The sequence below is a fragment of the Cebus imitator genome, unplaced genomic scaffold (assembly GCF_001604975.1).
Source record: "Cebus imitator isolate Cc_AM_T3 unplaced genomic scaffold, Cebus_imitator-1.0 Scaffold37, whole genome shotgun sequence".
Lineage (NCBI taxonomy): Eukaryota > Metazoa > Chordata > Mammalia > Primates > Cebidae > Cebus > Cebus imitator.
In genome coordinates, this window is record NW_016107352.1 from 5,126,792 (window position 1) to 5,146,518 (window position 19,727).

At 36.3% G+C, this 19,727-nt stretch overlaps 2 protein-coding genes across 5 annotated transcripts in view; both read left to right on the plus strand.

Moving 5' to 3' along the window:
- Positions 1-19,727, plus strand: part of MIOS (meiosis regulator for oocyte development) — a 41,752-nt gene that overhangs the window by 4,140 nt on the left and 17,885 nt on the right. For all 4 annotated transcript variants that reach the window (XM_037737297.1, XM_017525195.2, XM_017525197.2 and 1 more), the window contains 4 exons: positions 1,800-3,133; positions 3,463-3,561; positions 15,608-15,862; positions 18,188-18,357. In XM_037737297.1, coding sequence (XP_037593225.1) covers positions 1,840-3,133; positions 3,463-3,561; positions 15,608-15,862; positions 18,188-18,357 — 1,818 coding nt within the window. In that variant the 5' untranslated portion in view covers positions 1,800-1,839. The remainder of the gene's footprint in view (positions 1-1,799; positions 3,134-3,462; positions 3,562-15,607; positions 15,863-18,187; positions 18,358-19,727) is intronic.
- Positions 8,218-10,790, plus strand: LOC108301874 (alpha-aminoadipic semialdehyde dehydrogenase-like). Its single transcript, XM_037737298.1, is given in 2 exon segments — positions 8,218-9,719; positions 9,722-10,790. Coding segments are annotated over 2 exon segments (1,611 nt in total). The 5' UTR covers positions 8,218-8,968; the 3' UTR covers positions 10,582-10,790.

The window sequence follows — 19,727 nt, forward strand, 5'->3', positions numbered from 1 at the left end:
ACATAGGGGTGGTAGGAGACAGTGACAGATCATCAGTCATTAGATTCTCATAAGGAGCATACAAACTTAGAACCCCTGCATGCACAGTTCACAATAGGGTTTGCCCTCCTGTGAGAAACTAATGCTGCTGCTGATCTGACAGGAGGCAGAGCTCTGGCAGCAGTGCCAGAGATAGGGAATGGCTGTAAATACAGGGGAAACTTCTTTGCTCCCTTACCTGCTGCTCACCTCCTGCTGTGTGCCTGGTTCCTAACAGGCCAGGGACCTGGACTGCTCTGTGGCCCTGGAGGTTGGGGACCCCTGGTCTAAATTATATGAGTCTACGAAATTTTAGACTGGTAATTCCTAACTGAAACTCTTGCAAGATTAAAAAGAAAAGCAATTATGTTTGAGTTGAACTATTTAGTATGTCTATTAGAAGTCTATGCCAGGCTCTATATGTAGCACTAAGGATAGGGAGATAAGTGAACCATAGCTTTATGCTATGAGAACTGACAAACTAGTTGTACAGATACTAATTGCAATGAAGATTTTAAGTATGTTCACTTATTTTGAATCTAAACTATTCCTTTTGCCAGCCTCAGTTAGAAATAGGCATTTAAATTTTTGTGGTTAACCTTAGTTATTGAAACACCATTTTAAACTATAGCTATATTTAGTTTGTGCATCTAATGCTAGAATATTTACTTTTTTCAAAATTCTACTTTAACACTTATTCAAAGTTTGCAGAACCGAAAACTGAAAGAGCCTCTAATGATCACTTAATTCAGTTTCTCCAAATGTATGTGCGTATCACTGGTCATAAGATGCTTCGTAGATAAAACACAAACGTTTTTAATAGTTATATATTTCAGTGTATGTTAAAAAATACAATTAGCATAGCATACCATGATTCATGGACCTTATGAAGAGATTAAAGTCAATTTTCAGATTTTAAAAATGAGTCAGTTTAAAGCAAAATATTAATGGCACAGGTTGCTACATGACTGAGGTTTGGGAAATACTAATCTAAAGCAACTCTTACATTATGTATATGAGAAAACAAAGGGGTTCCCCACACACAATGACTTTTCTGAGGCATATAACTAATATAGGCAGAGCTAGGACTAGAACTCAGGTTTGCTCAGTACATTCCAGTGTTTATTCTGCCGTTCAAGGCTGCTGCTTATTACTGAAAACTGAATAAAGCTCTTAGTATGGCATTGTACTTTAAATCTATAGTGTTCATTACAATGGCCACATATGGTTATTTATATTGAAATTAGTTAAAATTAAGGTTTAAAATTTGAACTAGCCACATTTCTAGTGCTCAGTAGCTACATGTGGCTGGTGGTTACCATATTGGACAGCATGAACATAGAACATTTCTGCCACTGCAGAAAGTTTTATTGGGGCAGTGCTGCTTTAAACTATTGCTTAGGAACATGATTCATAATGCTTTTAAGTTTTCCCCCCTTCAAAGGCATAACACTTAATAATTTGCTTACCACACTGAAGTTGTTATAACCCTGAAGTTAAACTGAAGGTTCTAGCAATAGTGCAATTAAGATAATTGATCATGGGAAATACAGCCAGGATGGGAGTCTCAGATTCCTACTGGCTCATTTTATTGAAAGTGGTTGTTCTTTCTCCCTTTTTTCAATAAATATTTTCTTGAATTCATAGCAGATAGAAGAAATACAAATCTGAAAAAGAAGTTTCTTGAATAGAGAATTTTTTGACTTTCTAAATAGTTTATTCAATGTAAGAATTATATTTTGTTGGTATTTTAAATTTTTTTTATTTTTAAATATTTTCAGTGAATGGACCTGAGTGGACCCTTTGAGCACATCAGTAAACATGAGCGGTACCAAACCAGATATTTTGTGGGCACCACACCAGGTTGATAGATTTGTTGTTTGTGACTCAGAACTAAGTCTTTATCATGTGGAATCTACTGTGAATTCAGAACTCAAAGCTGGATCTTTACGTTTATCTGAAGACTCTGCAGCTACGTTACTGTCAATAAATTCAGATACACCCTATATGAAATGTGTTGCCTGGTATCTCAATTATGATCCTGAATGTCTGCTGGCAGTTGGACAAGCAAATGGTCGAGTTGTACTTACAAGTCTTGGCCAAGATCATAACTCAAAATTCAAAGATTTGATAGGAAAAGAGTTTGTTCCAAAACATGCAAGACAGTGTAATACTCTTGCCTGGAATCCACTGGATAGTAACTGGCTTGCTGCTGGTTTAGATAAGCACAGAGCTGACTTTTCAGTGCTAATATGGGATATCTGCAGCAAATACACTCCTGATATAGTTCCCATGGAAAAAGTGAGACTTTCAGCAGGTGAAACTGAAACAACATTATTAGTAACAAAACCTCTTTATGAGTTAGGACAGAATGACGCTTGTCTCTCTCTTTGTTGGCTTCCACGAGACCAGAAACTTCTCCTTGCTGGTATGCATCGTAACCTAGCTATATTCGATCTTCGGAATACAAGCCAAAAGATGTTTGTAAATACAAAAGCTGTTCAGGGTGTGACAGTAGACCCATATTTCCATGATCGTGTTGCTTCCTTCTATGAAGGTCAGGTTGCAATATGGGATCTTAGAAAATTTGAGAAGCCAGTTTTGACTTTGACTGAGCAACCAAAACCCTTAACAAAAGTAGCCTGGTGTCCCACTAGGACTGGACTACTTGCCACTTTAACAAGGGATAGTAATATTATTAGATTATATGATATGCAGCATACACCCACTCCCATTGGGGATGAAACTGAGCCCACAATAATTGAAAGAAGTGTACAACCTTGTGACAATTACATTGCTTCCTTTGCATGGCATCCAACAAGTCAAAATCGAATGATAGTTGTAACTTCCAACCGAACAATGTCTGACTTCACTGTTTTTGAAAGGATATCTCTTGCCTGGAGCCCAATTACATCTTTAATGTGGGCCTGTGGTCGTCATTTGTATGAATGTACAGAAGAAGAAAATGATAATTCTTTAGAAAAAGATATAGCAACGAAGATGCGCCTTCGGGCTTTATCGAGGTATGGACTTGATACAGAGCAGGTGTGGAGAAACCACGTTTTAGCTGGAAATGAAGATCCACAGCTCAAGTCACTCTGGTATACTCTGCACTATATCCTTTGCATTGTGAATTTTGTGAGGTGAATCAGGTAAAAGTATTCTTGAAGTTTGCTGAAAGGTCAGTCTATAAATAGGTTGAATGGCTTATATATAAATACAAGTTACATAATACTAACATTATGAAGTAAAATTGCTCTAAACCCTTGAACTTGAAATACCACTTTGTAGATTCTGGAGGAGGAAGAAAAGTATCTCTGCAGTAGAGTAGAACCTCTTTATTTGCACTGACACCTATTATGAATTGGCTCCAAATAAAAATAAGTTTAGCTTTGAAATATTTTATTACGCATCATCACTAGTATTTCCTATGCATTTAAATACTTATGAAGCAATATACAGAAGATATGGATCAGAAATCTCCAGGCAACAAAGGATCGTTGGTTTATGCAGGAATTAAATCAATTGTAAAGTCATCTTTGGGTAAGAAAATTCCATTTCATTTTCTCCAATATGTTTATAACTTTTATACCTTTATTTTGCTCCTATCATTTGGTAGAAATTATCTAGTTATTTCAGGATCATGTACCTAAGTATTCTTTTTTTGTTTTTTGATTAGGTATTTCAGTGAATTGTTGAGTTAAATGCATAATTGTATTTATATCCAAAACTCTTTTTGCAGGAAGTCTTAATTCTCTGAAGTGATGTTGACTTTCTTAAATCTATTCACACATTTATTCAGTATTATTTTTCTGAAAACCCAGTTTGAGAGGTTTTATGCTAGACAATTTATAGATTACTGATTTTTAGTTCAGATTTTATCACAGCATTTTGTCTTTTGAAAACTAGATTAAAAGATCTCTAATTGAAGGAGACTCCTTTTTGTTTCAGTCCCCAAATACTTTCATTGAGCTGTCTAACAGCAAGGACTATGATATGAAATATGGCCTGGGAAGAATTATACCTGAAATAGTCCTTGGTGAATTAGTGAATGAATTTATTAATGTGTGAGTTAATGTAGGATTGACATTGGTATGGTAAACTATTAAAGAATAAAGTAAAGGTGACAAAAACCAAACTTTTTTTTATGACTGCTTTAAACAGTTGTTCCTTTTCTTTTACTGGAATTGAATAATGGGTTATATTAGAATTGCAAGTTGAGTATACCTTATCCAAAATGGCTTGGGACCAGAAGTGTTTCAAATATTTTCAGATTTTCAAATATTTATATTACGTACTTTGAGACTGAGCCCTATTCTGAAATCCAAAATGCTCCAATGAGCATTTCCTTTGAATATCATCTTAGCATTCAGAAAGTTTCAGATTTTGAAGCCTTTTGGATTTCAGTTTTCAGATTTGGGATGCTCAACCTGTGACCTAGGATTTATTTTCCAGCTTTTCGTAAGGCACATTTGGGCCCAAGTCAAGCTATTAGAAAAGTAGTTAACATTATTTGGTCAAAGAGCAGTAATAGAAGCAGTAAATTTGAACTTTTACAGAACTTGTATCAATACCATACAAACAAAGTACAAAATAATAAAATTTTTTAGAGTAGGTTAAGTGTTTTAGTTAAACTGTTATTGTGTTTTTTTAAGGTCGTTCAAATTACTTTGGTCCACTTTACTGAAAGATACAGTAGACTACTTACTGATCAATTTGATTTTCTTGTTTTTGTATTAGTCCTCCACCAAAAAAAGTGACCTTTATTATAAATAGTAAAATGAATAAGTTTAGTTAGAAGCTGCTGTTTTTATTAACATGGGTAAAAGGGAACAAATAGTGTTTTATGCCCACAAATAAACCTGGTACCATGGTTCATGATTTTAGAGCCATTGTCCATTGCTGCAAAGAATTAAACACCAAGTTTATAGGATTTATAGCGTCTTAGCTGTATAGTAGATCAGGACACACTGTACTCAGTTATTTAGAGGTTAGTTATTGTGTTTGTTGTAGTTTGATATATTTTAAGGAAAAGCCAACCTTTGATGAAAAGCAAAAGGGGAAAATGTAATATCTTTATGTTTCTGGTGCACTAGAGACAAACTGAGTATCCCACCCTTGAGTCAAAATAGTCTTTACCCAGACTAAAGAAAGGCTACTGTTGGAAAGATTTCTTCATTCATCATTCTCTCGCTGCTCTCATTGCTAGATTTTCAGCTTTTTGTTTTGTTTGGTATAGATATTTTTGTATCTACTATCTAAAGGTGAAAAGTAGAGAAATACTGTCAAATATGACACTCTTAGATTTCAGTCTTCTGTTCTACTTGGCCATACCTTTTCCTCTAATTGTGTCTCTAATAATTCATCACATGGTAAGCCAACACATCGAGCCATCTTGTCTACAGTAACCTAATACACAAGTTTATTACAGCACACAGCTAGATTTTAATTTTGGTAACAAATAGTATGTATATATATAAGTGCTTGCTATAAATTAGTTTCTTTTCCCATGTTACTTTAATTTTTACAACTACAATATGAAGTAAGCTCATTCATTCAGCAAGTATTTATTACATGCTCCCTGTATGCCAGGAGTTATCCTAGGAACTAGAGACATAACTCTCAAGAAGTTATATAAATCTCTTCCCTCATGGAGATTGAGCAGGTTCAAAGTTGTCTCTGCTCTTGGGGAGTTTACATTCTAATTTAGAATATAGACAAGTAAACAGGCAGTTATAACATAGGGAAGAACAAATGGTTATATACAAGAAGGATTCCTAATCTGGTTGCAGGGATGAGAGGTTTCTCAGAGGAGGTACAGTCAAAAACAAGTTCCAGGCAGGAAGCAGCATATGCAGTGGGCCCAGAGGGTAGAGAGCATAGCACATTATTATGCCTGGAAGACAGCATGAGAGAGCAAGTGAGGAAAGAGTGGAGGCTAGAAAGCTAAGCAATAAGCTAACTCAGGAAAGACTTAGAAATCATGCTAAGAATTTAGGGAGATTCATCTTGTAAGGCAGGGATATGGATGGATTTTGACAGATTTGTGTTTTAAAAATGCGGATCAAGAGTGATAGTAGGGATATCAGATAGAAGCCTGCTGTAAGGAGGCAAGACGTGATGGTATCCTTACCAAAGTTAGTAGCAGAGGGGCTAGAGAAATGTGGATACATTAGAGAATAGGACAAAATTTAATGATTAAGTCATGATTAAGTAGATAAAGGGGTTGGAGAAGATGGAAAAGTCAAAGATAGCACACACATATTTAGTTTGGGAAACTAGTTAATTTTAAGTGTGTTAATTAGAAACAACATCGGAAGAGTATTTGCGTTTATTTTGGAGCAAGTTGAAATCAAGATACTTAGGTACAGATGTCCCTTGGGCAATAGGATATGAGTCCAAAGCTCAAGGGAGGAATATAATGTATGTTTGAAATAAATGACATTTGATGGAGTAGATGGAATTGTTCAGAGTAAGAACAGAAAGAGGTGGCTTAAAGGAGGCTGAGGAGAATTGTCGAGAGATGTAGGAGAAAGATCTGTATGACAAAAACCGCAAATCACTTTTGCACCAACATAATATGTATTCACATGGATGAGGGAAGAGAGGTCAATTGTGCAGTGCTCCATGTTTCAGATCCAGCCAAATAAGAACTAAAAAGGACACACTGATTTTAGGAATAGGAGAAGGTCTTCACTGGTTGTATGGATAGCCAATAGCAGTTAGATTAGAAATTCAGAGTGGGTTGAGGAAATGAAGTCATCAATTATAAATACTTTTTTCAAGAAATTTGACTATATAAAGAGGAAATGATATTCATACGAGGAGGCAAATCTGGAACCAGGAGCTTTGTGTTGCTTTATTTTTCTTTTCAACATGGGATTCATTTAAGCATGTTTAAATGCTGATTGGAAGAAACCCACAGAAAGAGGTTAAAGATGCAGAGAGAAGGGAATGAAGCAAAACTTCTAGAAATAGGAGGGAATGGGATCCAGAGCACAGGTTTATTTAGCTTTAGATACAAGGGTGCACACCTCCACGTTTGCCAGAGGAAAGGATGCCGTATACAGGTTGTTTAAGGTTCAATGACCAAAGGCTGAGGGATTTCTCATTTTATAACTCCTGTTGAGAAGTAACAGGGAGCTTGTAGGAAGAGCATATGGAGAAGAGGAGAAATGTAGGGCTGTGGAGGCCCCACAGGGTCATGGGGTATCCCTTATGCTGTGTTGAGGTGCAGGATCCGAGAAGTAAAGAGACAGGACACTGAAGAACTGGTGAACAGCATCTGGACTTGGGGAGCCATACCACCTGTGAGTGGAGATCAGTGGCAGCCCCTCACATGCCCAAGAGCATCTGTATTTATTAGGTACAAGCAGGGGGCAGGGTCATGAGTGAGGTCATCATCTATAGGCTTAGTAATAGGGCGTACATAATCACATGAGTTACAAGTGAGGGGGCCACCCCATTACATCACTTGGGCGGAGAGGTGGGCTGTGCGCAGTAGTAGAGGGTCGTATACAGAAGAGGGGTCCACCCCCATTAGGCCACCGAGGCAAGGAGGTGGGCTGTATGCAACAGGTATCATGTGCAACACTTCTTATCTGAGGGCTGGAGACTTCAAAGGATTTCTAATAGGAGGATACTGTAAGCTTAATGTAGTGGGAGCTGACAGGCTTATGCTCTTAAGATATTTATGGGAGGATGATTTGAGCCAACACAGAAGTGAGAAAAGACTGACAGGGTGTATAGCCGCCGTGACTGGTCACACCAGAGGGGTTCTTCTCCCTCCCAGAGGGGTTCTTCTCCCTTGGTTACTTCCAGGATCTCAGGCCCGAGGCCTACTTTCCACAGGATACTACAACTCCTTTATCAGTAGGAGAGGCACTTGCTCCAAGCCTGCCACACAGCATATGCCCTTTCAGGCAGGGACGCCTGGTTCTTTGGTTCTTGTTCTGGTCTGGCTGTTTTCCCATCTACTGCTTCTGCTGTGTGACTGTTCTAGGCATTCCTCCTACTACATACTACTATATGGTTATATGGAAGGATTATATAAATCAGCACTAAATGTGTCAGTACAGCTCTGACTACAATACCTATATGATTATACACAAAGATTATATAGAACTAAGTAGATATAAGTATTAAGTATGATTATGTAAACTATATATAAGCAGTAAGTTATACTTCAAGCACTAATTCTATAAACTAATATGTGATTATGCAGGATTATATAAAGGAAACCGCTGAGCAATAATACTATAAACTAAGATACTCTTCAGGCACTGCTTGTGCCTGGGGGTCTGGACAGTTCTCCTTCCTCGGTGCCCATGGGGGGTGTTACCCATGGGCACCGAGGAAGGAGAGAAACATGGGAAGATTACTGGTTAATATTATTTTATCAAAAGGTAGAATAAAGGACAGCAGGGCAAGATAATTAACTATATTGGCAAGAGAGTGATTCACTTGACCCTTGGGATCTTATTTGGATAGAAATGAAAAATGAAGACAGGATAAGACTGATAAGTAAAAATAATAGGGGTGAAGACACTGTGAGATTGTGAAAACTATAAGAAATTGAGATTTTTGGAAGGCTACATGGGGTTAGACACTAGCTCTTTGGAAGGAGGACAGTTTCGAGTATGGCTGTGAAAGGAGTAGCTAAAGTCTTGGAGGTGTAGACTACTGGAGATAAGGAGCAAAGGAACTGAGAGAGGCTAGTTTGTTGAATGGGCTAAGGGCTGAAATTAACCCAGGATGAGGAAAATGCATGCTCTGAGGAAATCTCTTCTACAGTCCTGTATAGCAAGTTCACAGTGTTATTAGTAGGTATAATTCCTTTTTTTTTTTAAGATGGCAGAAAGTTGTATAAAAAATATTGGCCTGCTTTTCATCCATCATGAATATTTTTAATCCTTAAAGAGTAAGCTCTACCCCAAGTTCTAGGCTCAGTATGTGGCGCCTCCCCCATATGCTGTGTGTGCACACTGCAAAGGCCAACAAGCTCCCTGATCCTTGGAGCAGGCCTGCCGCCTTCATGTCCACTCTCCTGATCAATCAGCCCCAGTATGCGTGGCTGAAAGAGCTGGGCCTCCGAGAGGAAAATGAGGGTGTGTATAATGGAAGCTGGGGAGGCTGGGGAGAGGTGATTATCACTTACTGTCCTGCTAACAACGAGCCTGTAGCAAGAGTCCGTCAGGCCAGTGTTGCAGACTATGAAGACACTGTAAAAGCAAGAGAAGCATGGAAAATCTGGGCAGATATTCCTGCTCCAGAACAAGGAGAAATAGTAAGACAGATTGGCGATGACTTGCGGGAGATCCAAGTACTAGGAAGCTTGGTGTCTTTGGAGATGGGGAAAATCTTAGTGGAAGGTGTGGGAGTAGTTCAGGAGTATGTGGATATCTGTGACTATGCTGTTGGTTTATCACGGATGATTGGAGGACCTATCTTGCCTTCTGAAAGACCTTGCCATGCACTGATTGAGCAGTGGAATCCTGTAGGCCTGGTTGGAATCATCCCTGCATTCAGTTTCCCTGTGGCAGCGTATGGCTGGAACAACACCATCGCCTTGATCTGTGGAAATGTCTGCCTCTGGAAAGGAGCTCCAATAACTTCCCTGATTAGTGTGGCTGTCACAAAGATAATAGCCAAGGTTCTGGAGGACAACAGGCTGCCTGGTGCAGTTTGTTCCTTGACTTGTGGTGAGCAGATAGTGGCACAGCAATGGCCAAAGATGAACGAGTGAACCTGCTGTCCTTCACTGGGAGCACTCAGGTGGGAAAACAGGTGGCTCTGATGGTGCAGGAGAGGTTTGGGAGAAGTTTGTTGGAACTTGGAGGAAATAATGCCATTATTGCCTTTGAAGATGCAGACCTCAACTTAGTTGTTCCATCAGCTCTCTTCGCTGCTGTGGGAACAGCTGGCCAGAGGTGTACCACTGCGAGGTAACTGTTTGTGCATGAAAGCATCCATGATGAGGTTGTAAACAGACTTAAAAAGGCCTATGCACAGATCCAAGTTGGGAACCCATGGGACTCTAATGTTCTCTGTGGGCCACTCCACACTAAGCAGGCAGTGAGCATGTTTCTTGGAGCAGTGGAAGAAGCAAAGAAAGAAGGTGGCACAGTGGTCTATGAGGACAAGGTTATGGATCGCCCTGGAAATTATGTAGAACCGACAATTGTGACAGGTCTTGGCCACAATGCATCCATTGCACACACACAGACTTTTGCTCCGATTCTTTATGTCTTTAAATTCAACAATGAAGAAGAGGTCTTTGCATGGAATAATGAAGTAAAACAGGGACTTTCAAGTAGCATCTTTACCAAAGATCTGGGCAGAATCTTGCACTGGCTCAGACCTAAAGGATCAGACTGTGGCATTGTAAACGTCAACATTCCAACAAGTGGGGCTGAGATTGGAGGTGCCTTTGGAGGAGAAAAGCACACTGGTGGTGGCAGGGAGTCTAGCAGTGATGCCTGGAAACAGTACATGAGAAGGTCTACTTGTACTATCAGCTACAGTAAGGACCTTCCTTTGGCCCAAGGAATCAAGTTTCAGTAAAGGTGTTTTAGATGAACATTGCTTAATTTGAGGTGTTCCAGCAGCTGTTTTTGAAGAAGACAAAGAAAATTAAAGTTTTCCCTGAATAAGTGCGTCATTATGACTGTGACATTGACTAATCCCCCATGACCCCAAAGCCCTGATTAAAAATCAAGAGACTCATTTTTAAAAAATCAAAATAAAATTGTTACAACATAGCTATATTTACTTAAAAAAAAAAAAAAGAGTAAGCACTATAGCTCCAGCTACTCAGGAGGCTGAGATAGGAGGATCCTTTGAGCCCAGGAGTTTGAAGCAAGCCTGGGCTACATAGAGACCCTGTGTCTCTCGTTTTGTTTTTTTGTTTGTTTGTTTTGTTTTTTTGTTTTTTTTTTTGGGGCGGGGGGTGGGATTTAAATGTAATCTAGAGAACTGAGAAATTTTTTTAGACAAAATGACTTCAAGGGAAAAATAGCTAGGATTTCTTATAAACTGGATAATGTTATTGCTTTGTATATAGATATTAAAATGCAACAGATTAATAGCTACAAAGAGCATAGTGTCGGTTTGCTGATTTGAAAGAAATGTTTAAATCTTAATTTTCCTTTTTTTTTTTTTTGAGATAAGAATCTCTTTCTCTGTTACTCAGGCTGGAGTGCAGTAGCACAACCTTGGTTCACTGCAACCTCCACCTCCTGGGTTCAAGTGGTTTTCGTGCCTCAGCCTCCCAAGTAGCTGGGATTACAGCCACATGCCATTATACCAGCTAATTTTTGTATTTTTTGTAGAGACAGGGTTTTGCCCCAGTGGCCAAGCTGGTCTCAAAGTCCTGACCTCAAGTGATCTGACTGCGTTGGGCTCCCAAAGTGCTGGGGTTACAAGCGTGAGCCTGGCCTGAATCCTGATTTTTAATGTTTAAATAAACTTATTTTCCTTGCAGCCATCAATAAAACATTTCCTATTATTTATAGGACAATCTCAAATTTAGGGCATACAATTTTATTTAGCGTTGCATGACATGCATAAATATATTTTACTTCATTTTCAGAGCCATATTAAAAATTTATATGTTAAACTCATAACTGTACGTTAAAACCCACACTGACGTCATATTGCTTATTTGATAATCCTAATCATCCACTGTAGCATAGTAATCAATAAAAAGGTCTCTAAGCAAAAAAAAATATGATACAATAACCATGTTCTTAACATGCAGAATATATTAATATTTTCACCTCCTCGCAGTGACTTCTTTAAATTCATATTCAGTCATGCATTGCGTAATGACATTAATGTTAACAATTGACTGCATATATGATGGTGGCCCCATAAGATTTAATACTGTATTTTTAACTTTACCTTTTCTGTGTTTAGGTACACAAATACTTATCATTGTGTTACAGTTACCTGCAGTATTCAGTACAGTAACTTGCTATAAAGTGGAGGTGTCCAATCTTTTGTCTTCCCTGGGCCACATTGGAAGGATTGTCTTGTGCCACACACGATACACTAATGATAGCTGATGAGCTAAAAAATAAAAAAAGTTTTTAAAAAGTCCCTTCTTCAAAATCTCGCAATGTTTTAAGAAAGTTTACACATTTCTGTTGGGCCACATTCAAAGCTTTCCTGGGCTGTGGGTTAGACAGGCTTGCTTTAAAGGTTTATATCCTAGGAGCAATAGGCTATACCATGTAGCCCAGGTATGTAGTAGGCTATACCATCTTGGTTTGTGTAAGTACACTCTGTGATGTTCACACAACAACGAAATTGCCTAACAACACATTTCTCAGATGGTATCCCTACTGTTAATCAACATGCGACTGTATTTTTCTCTATTCTATTCCATGACATGATTTCTATAAAAACTCTAAAGAAATTAGAATATTATTATATTATTAAGCTGTAAGGAATCACTTGAAAAATAAATTGCTGATTTTTGCTCACCTGTTTTAAAATTTTATTATCGCTAAATACCAGCTTTGAATCCAAAATTTTATAGGAGAGATGTGAAAATAAATACCTTATAATACATCTCAGCCTCTACCTGAAATTTAATGACTGAATTCTGCCCTGACAATTTAAATGTTATATAGAATGAATGTTTTGATTTTCAAATGTGTTTTATTAAAAATTTTTTATTCAGAATGAATGTTTTAATTTTTAAGTAAGTGTTTTATTAACTTTATCATTAATCGTTATGAGTTTTCACATTATAAAGATCCACTTTCATAAGCTAAAAGTGATTTTTTTTCTAGGCTGACTCTCCTCATGGTTGCAAATAAAGTAGCATGCTGCTGCTTTTTAGTGGGTAGAAAGTGCTCTTAAAGTAAGGAAACTTCTTTTTGGAAGTTTCCTCTTAACTTCTTGACCTGAATTGGCAATAGTTTCCAATGGTCAGTTTAAAAAATAAGTAACTTCAAGTATAATTAACTATTTTTTGAATTTCCAAAATTTTACAAATAACACATCTTGAAACTTTTTCATAAATCAGATATAAAATATGTACTAACATGCATAATACTTTAGACTTGTCACAGCCTAAAATTAGATAATCATACAAGGTTTTTACAAGTATGAATTAAGTATAACGGAGAGTTTAGACCTTTACTATGTACTATCTTACCTTTTTTTTTTTTTTTTTTTTTTTTAAGAGACAGAATCTCTGTACCCAGGCTTGGGTGATCTCAGCTCACTGCAACCTCTACCTCCTAGGTTCAAGTGATTTTCCTGCTTCAGCCCCCTGAGTAGCTGGGACTACAGATACCACCACATCTGGCTAATTTTTGTGTTTTTAGTAGAGACCAAGTTTCACCATGTTGGCCAGGCCGGTTTCGAACTTCCGACCTCAGGTGATCTACCCGCCTCGGTGTCTCAAAGTGCTGGGATTACAGGCATGAGCCACCACACCTGGCCTAAAATTTTTCTTAAAAATCATTTAGTCTGAATACTTGGAAAGAGTAAAAATAGGCCAGGCGCGGTGGCTCATGCCTGTAATCCCAGCACTTTGGGAGGCCAAGGTGGGTAGATCACCTGAGGTCGGAAGTTTGAGACCAGCCTGGCTAACGTGGTGAAACCTGGTCTCTACTAAAAACAAATTAGCCTGGCGGAGTGGTGTGCACCTGTAGTCCCAGCTGCTTGGGAGGCTGACACAGGAGAATTGGTTGAACCTGGGAGATGGAAGTTGCAGTGAGCTGAGATCATGCCACTGCACTCCAGCCAGGGTGACAGAACAAAACTCCATCTCAAAAAAAAAAAAAAAGGAAAATTTTATGTAATTTAACTTGCAAATGACAATTAAGTTTTTAATATTTTCTTATCTTTGCTTGGGTTTGTTTATATGTTTAATTCCTTGACCAGAATGACTACAGCTAAATTAACTTTGGAGGGTGTATTTTCATTCATTTACTGTCTCATCATTTCCATGGGTCAGGAGTCTGGGCACACCTTAGCTGAGTCCTCTATTCAGAGTTTCAGAAAGGCTAACCAGAAGGTATCAGCCAAACTGTATTTCTTTCTAGAGATCAGAGTGCTCTTCCAAGTTCATGGAATTGTTGGCAGGATTCAGTTCCTTGCAGCTGTAGGACTGAGGTAACCATTTTCTTGCTGGCTGATGGCCAGAGGCTGCTGTCAGCTCCCTAGAGGCTGTTCACACTTCCTTGCCACGTGGCCTTCTCATAGACCCTCTCACAGCATGGCAGCTTTTACTTCTTCAAGACCAGCAGGAGATGTGTCTTGTGCTGCCTCTCTCTTACCTCTAGACCTTCTTTCAAAGGACTTACTTGGTTAGGTCAGGCCCACACAGGATAATGTTCCCTTGATTCACTCAGTGAACTGAGTAAGGGCCTTAATTATATCTGCAAAATGCTTTCATCTCTGCTATATTCTTTATCTTGAGACAAGTTGTAGATTCTACCTGTACTCAAGGGGATGGGATGACACAAGAGTGTGGTTACCAGGGGGACAGGAATAGAGCCCTTCTTAACAGTTGTGCCTACAACCAACAAGTTGAATGAGGAATTCTAGAAACTGTTTTGTTGATCTAGTTATTTACAGATGTATAATTGCAGTATTAGATGTAAACATATAAATATATAATTACTATAAATTATAAAATGTAAATTACTACAAAAAATAAAAAGTTGGTAATGTTGGACATTCATGTTGCCTAATTTGTAATTTATTCTGAAAATCCTTTTTGTTAGAAAACATAATTAGGTAATGACAATTTTGATGGTAAAACTTTTTAGGACATTTAAGAATTAGTTATTACAGTTCTTAAGTGTCACCTTTATTTGTTTTGACGTCATTTGGCACTAAGTATCATTCTAAGTGAAATTACCCTGTCATTAGGATCAACTGCCTTCATTGCAATGTAAATAATGCTACAAGAATAGCAATGTTTTGTTCTGAAAAAAGAATGATAAATGAGATTTTCTGAATTAGTAAGGGGAAAAAAAGCCTTCAAGTTATTCACATTGTATGTTAAAGTTATTACTTACCTTAAACTTTCAATGTACTTTCAAGTCTATAATCTTGTTTTTTAATATACAGAGAAAGAAGAAAGAGTACTTTACTTGATTTCAGACAGTAGGGGTACCTTGTGAATAAAACAGACAAGACACTTGCCCTTTTGGAGCTTACGTGCTAGTGGGAGAAGAGATAAGACTGAAAAATAAATTAATAACTACATGGGAGCACATGTAAAGTGCTAAAGGAAATAGAGGAAATAATGAGTGGGGAATTAGATAATAACAGGTGTATCTAATTTAGTTTAGGTAGCCAGGGAACCTTCTCTGAAGCGGTAAGTCAGTTCATCTGAGCATTTGCTCTTATTTCAGTAGTTCTTTGGTAACTCAAGGAGCTATTGTATTTAAAAACATGCAAAATATGTTATATTTGGGGCATATTTCATATTTACACTATCATAAAATTGTGGTCAAGAAGTTAAATATTCTAAATGTGTCGAAATAGTTCTCTGTAAAACTGACTTATTTTCAAAATATATTTCAAAATAACAAAACAATATAAAAATGTTTTTTGTTTTTAGGAATGGTGGAAAGCAGCAGACATAATTGGAGTGGGTTGGATAAGCAAAGTGATATTCAAAATTTAAATGAAGAGAGAATCTTAGCTTTACAACTTTGTGGGTGGATAAAGAAAGGAACGGATGTAGATGTGGGGCCATTTTTGAACTCCCTTGTACAAGAAGGGGAATGGGAGAGAGCTGCTGCTGTGGCATTGTTCAACTTGGATATTCGCCGAGCAATCCAAATCCTGAATGAAGGGGCATCTTCTGAAAAAGGTATTAGGTTATAATCTAAGATATTATCATCTGAGATGTTAGCAGTTCATAGAATCTCTTAAAGAGGCTAATAATTTTCAAATATCTAATCACTTAATATTTAATTTTTGTTGGAAGAGAAAACACGGTAATATATCTATAATAGTAAATACTTAGCTCATCCCTTATGCCTTGGTTTAGATCTGTAAAAACAAAGGCGTGTCTTAAATGTCAGTATAATATTGTAAGGAGTCCTCAACTGTGTCCATTTTCAATGTCTTCTCTTTTAAAGATAGTTCACATACATTTTAAAAAATATATTTCCTTAAAGATTAGGATTACTTTAGCCTGCAGGTATTTTTATGATACATATTTGAGTGTGTTTTAGTTTATATTTTTTTGGATGGTGGTTTGACCTTTAGGAATCTCTGAATGACACGTTTATGTAGGCTAATACAAATTCTTATAAAAAGCATACTTTGATCTTCAAAAATGCTTCTTGAGTCTGGCGATTAAAATATAGTTTTCATTTAGTATTTTTTGAAAAGAAAGAAATAAGGTTTTTTACTCTGGCATTTTGCCAGAGAATCCTCAGAGAAACAAATCGTATTCCAAAACCTTGTGTTTTTTTTTTTCTTATCAGGAATATTTCAATTGAAAATAACTAAAATATATGTAGCTGTTGGGTTTTAGTACACCTAAAAAAATTTTTCTGAATATTCAGAATACTGAATTCTTACTTGCTGGCCAATTTTAAAACCATTATAGTTCAACTGTAGCATAGAGGAAAACATGAAATTCACAGTAATATATTTTTTTGCAGTCTAAAAGTTTGAAAAGTTAATGTTTTGCTCAGATTGATATCTTTTTCTTTACCTTTGCTCTAACAAAACTCTTCCCCATTTAAGAGTACAGAAGAAAATATGTGATGATGGAAAAAAGAATTGATATTTAAAGCCATTTCTAATTATAATTTTGCTGTAACTTGAAAGGGTAATACCTTCCTATCTTGTGTATCTGGAAAATTTGGTGGTTGATTTAAACACCCATACTAACAATAAGGAAAGTGTATCTTTCCAGTGATTTTAAGAACTGAAGAGAAGACGTCTCTGAGTCAAACATTCCTTTCCATTTAGAAGTAAATTATTCTAAGATAATCTCTTTGCTAGTTTTATTTTTATTTTAAAAGACCTTAAATCTAATTTAATATATTAGGTAAAGGAAGCAAGCATGAAATAACTTGGGAAAATGTTTACAGAAATGAGGAATATAAAGCTGTTAAGAACATAAAGTGGGAAACACTGCTTTGTTTGGAAAAGAAATCAAAAGATTAGAATGAAGAAATAGAATAAGAAAACTTCTATAATGTAGAAAATACTTAAGAGTGAAAGTTAAAAGAAAATTTACTTTTCTCTTTTGAAGCTGAACTTAGAAGACTAGGCAGCTGTAGTGCTGAAGGCCCGATTAGCAGCTTATCAGCATGCATTGAAACTGCTAAGAACAAATGTTTAATAGACTATTGATAACAAATGCTTTGTTGCAAATGTGTCTAAATGCAGTTCTGTGGTAATTCTTATAGTTCATTTTGTCCTGGAAAAATTATAAGTGTAATACTATAATTAAAATGTTGAAATATTGCTTCCCACACTTTGCATTGCCACTTGGTGGAAAGCAGCAGACATAATTGGAGTGGGTTGGATAAGCAAAGTGATATTCAAAATTTAAATGAAGAGAGAATCTTAGCTTTATAAGTATATGCATTATCTATTGGAATAGAAAAATAAAATGATTTTCAGTATTGCAGTCTTGAGACGCAATAATATTTACTGTAAGTGTTTTTGAAATACTGTTGCATTAATAAACTTGTTAAAGTTGACAGTGATTCTGGTAGGGTGACTTCACTTTTCTTCATTTAGTAAGCAATAACATACATATATAGGAACATATATAGGAATAACATATGTAAGAACCTGCCTGGAATGAGAACTTGAAAATTAAAAGATCTGCTTTTCTGCACACCTGCACAGAGTTTGCACACATGGGCATGAGTTTTCTAAGAACAGAAAATGTTTTGCTGATTGTCTTTGCCAAATTTTCCAATCTGAATCAAAACCCAAAAGCCTTTTTTTTTTTTTTTTTTTTTTGAGTAAGGTGCAAGTTTATTAAGAAAGTAAAGAAATAAAAGAATGGCTAATCCATAGGCAAAGCAACCCAAAACCCTTATTCTCTGGGCTCATTTTTCTGAGGGTAAAAGTCACCCTCTGATTTCTATTTATGTTTTAAGAAATGTAGAAGAGATATTAAGCTTTCGATCACTTTGATTAGCTGGCTGTTTTTAATATGCAGGAGATCTGAATCTCAATGTGGTAGCAATGGCTTTATCGGGTTATACGGATGAGAAGAACTCCCTTTGGAGAGAAATGTGTAGCACACTGCGATTACAACTAAACAACCCGTATTTGTGTGTCATGTTTGCATTTCTGACAAGTGAAGCAGGATCTTATGATGGAGTTTTGGTAAGCTAAACTTGTTTTGTGAGATATTCCTTTGAATTAAGATAGGAGTTTTTATCTAACTTTGTTAAAATTTTCAAATGTCTGTTGCATAAAGTATTTTGATACATGTTATTTAAAATAAGGCATCTTGGGCTTTTTTTTGAGCAGCTCTTTTTGAGTGTGATTCCCATCCTAGGGTTAGTTAACTGATATCAAACTGGATTTGATTTTTATGGTGTTAATACTGTAATTTACAGATATAAAAGGAATAAAGATTTTATCCTTTAGCTTAAGAACTGAGCTGTAGAAATCTACAACTATGTTAATATAAAAATATATTTACTGTTTGAATACACTATGTGTGCACTTGTGCACGTGTGTGTGTTTGTGTGTGTGTGTATGTTTAGTTAAGTAAAACAACTCATGATTAGTTTATCAGTTATGGTGGAGGTGACCATACATCTTGTCTCAGTTAGTGTTTGTCGTTCCTGTTTGGAATGACAATAGTACTTACAGTAGACTCTTTCAACTTTTTATTTTGTCTTTGTGTTTTTTTTTTCTCCTGTTTTAGCCATCTGTTATCACAACACTATCAAATAGGTTCTTTATCACAAAATGGGGAAAGAAAAAATGAAGTGAAATTTGCTTTTCAGTTTTAGCTGTTGGGTTTTAGGTACTGCAACTTTCTTTGCACTACTTGGCTTCTTTCTAACAATAAGAGCTTTCTACATTGAAATTTATTTCTGTGTTTGCTACTATAGCATTTCTTATCAAATATACATTTCTTGAATAAGTGATTTAAATGTTTGTCCCTAAGAATTTATAAAAATATGTATTTTGTTGGAGTAGCTTAGTGAAATTTTTAATAAATGTGTATTTTGTACTTCATGTATTTTATTACTTTTAATAAATTATTATTGAAATTTTCTGACCCCTTCAAATTAATATATAATGTTAAGACTGTTTATTTTTTAACTATAATTAATCTTTTTTGTTAAACAGAAGATTTTAAATGTATCTTGGAAAAAAAAAACCTTCAGGAAGCGTTAGAGAATGATAGAGACCAGATAAGTGGATTGTTAACTTCTGAATTGATAAAGATGGATATTGTTTAAATATTAAATTTCTGTATTTTAAGTGACCCATAATAAGTACATAATTGGAGTGGGCTGCATAAGCAAAGTGATATTCAAAATTTAAATGAAGAGAGAATCTTAGCTTTATAAGTATATGCATTATCTATTTGGGAATAGGAAAATAAAATGATTTTCAGTATTGCAGTCTTGAGATGCAATTATATTTACTGTAAGTGTTTTTGAAATACTGTTGCATTAATAAACTTGTTAAAGTTGACAGTGATTCTGGTAGGGTGACTTCATTTTTCATTTAGT